Source organism: Penaeus monodon, chromosome 28 (assembly GCF_015228065.2).
Source record: "Penaeus monodon isolate SGIC_2016 chromosome 28, NSTDA_Pmon_1, whole genome shotgun sequence".
In the NCBI taxonomy this organism is placed as follows: Eukaryota; Metazoa; Arthropoda; class Malacostraca; order Decapoda; family Penaeidae; genus Penaeus; species Penaeus monodon.
In genome coordinates, this window is record NC_051413.1 from 34849829 (window position 1) to 34850067 (window position 239).

Consider the following 239-nt stretch of genomic DNA (forward strand, 5'->3'; position numbering starts at 1 on the left):
TCAAATACAGAACAAAATTTACCTCCTCCTCTAACAGTTTCTTGAGTTCCCCCTGGCAGTCCTTCAGGCGATCCACATCCGCGCTGTCCACGACCCAAATAAGGCCATCTGTGCACTCAAAGTAATTCCTCCAGTACGAACGCAGTGAGCTTTGTCCTCCTACGTCCCATATGTTCAATTTATATCTGTTGGTATATCACCTTATATATGATGACAGATTTCAAAAGAACATTTTCATG

General features: G+C 42.7%; 1 protein-coding gene across 1 annotated transcript in view; it reads right to left on the minus strand.

Annotated features, from left to right (window-relative positions):
• Positions 1-239, minus strand: part of LOC119591548 (ADP-ribosylation factor-like protein 2) — a 7835-nt gene that overhangs the window by 3107 nt on the left and 4489 nt on the right. The window contains exon 3 of the mRNA XM_037940299.1: positions 23-185. Coding sequence (XP_037796227.1) covers positions 23-185 — 163 coding nt within the window. The remainder of the gene's footprint in view (positions 1-22; positions 186-239) is intronic.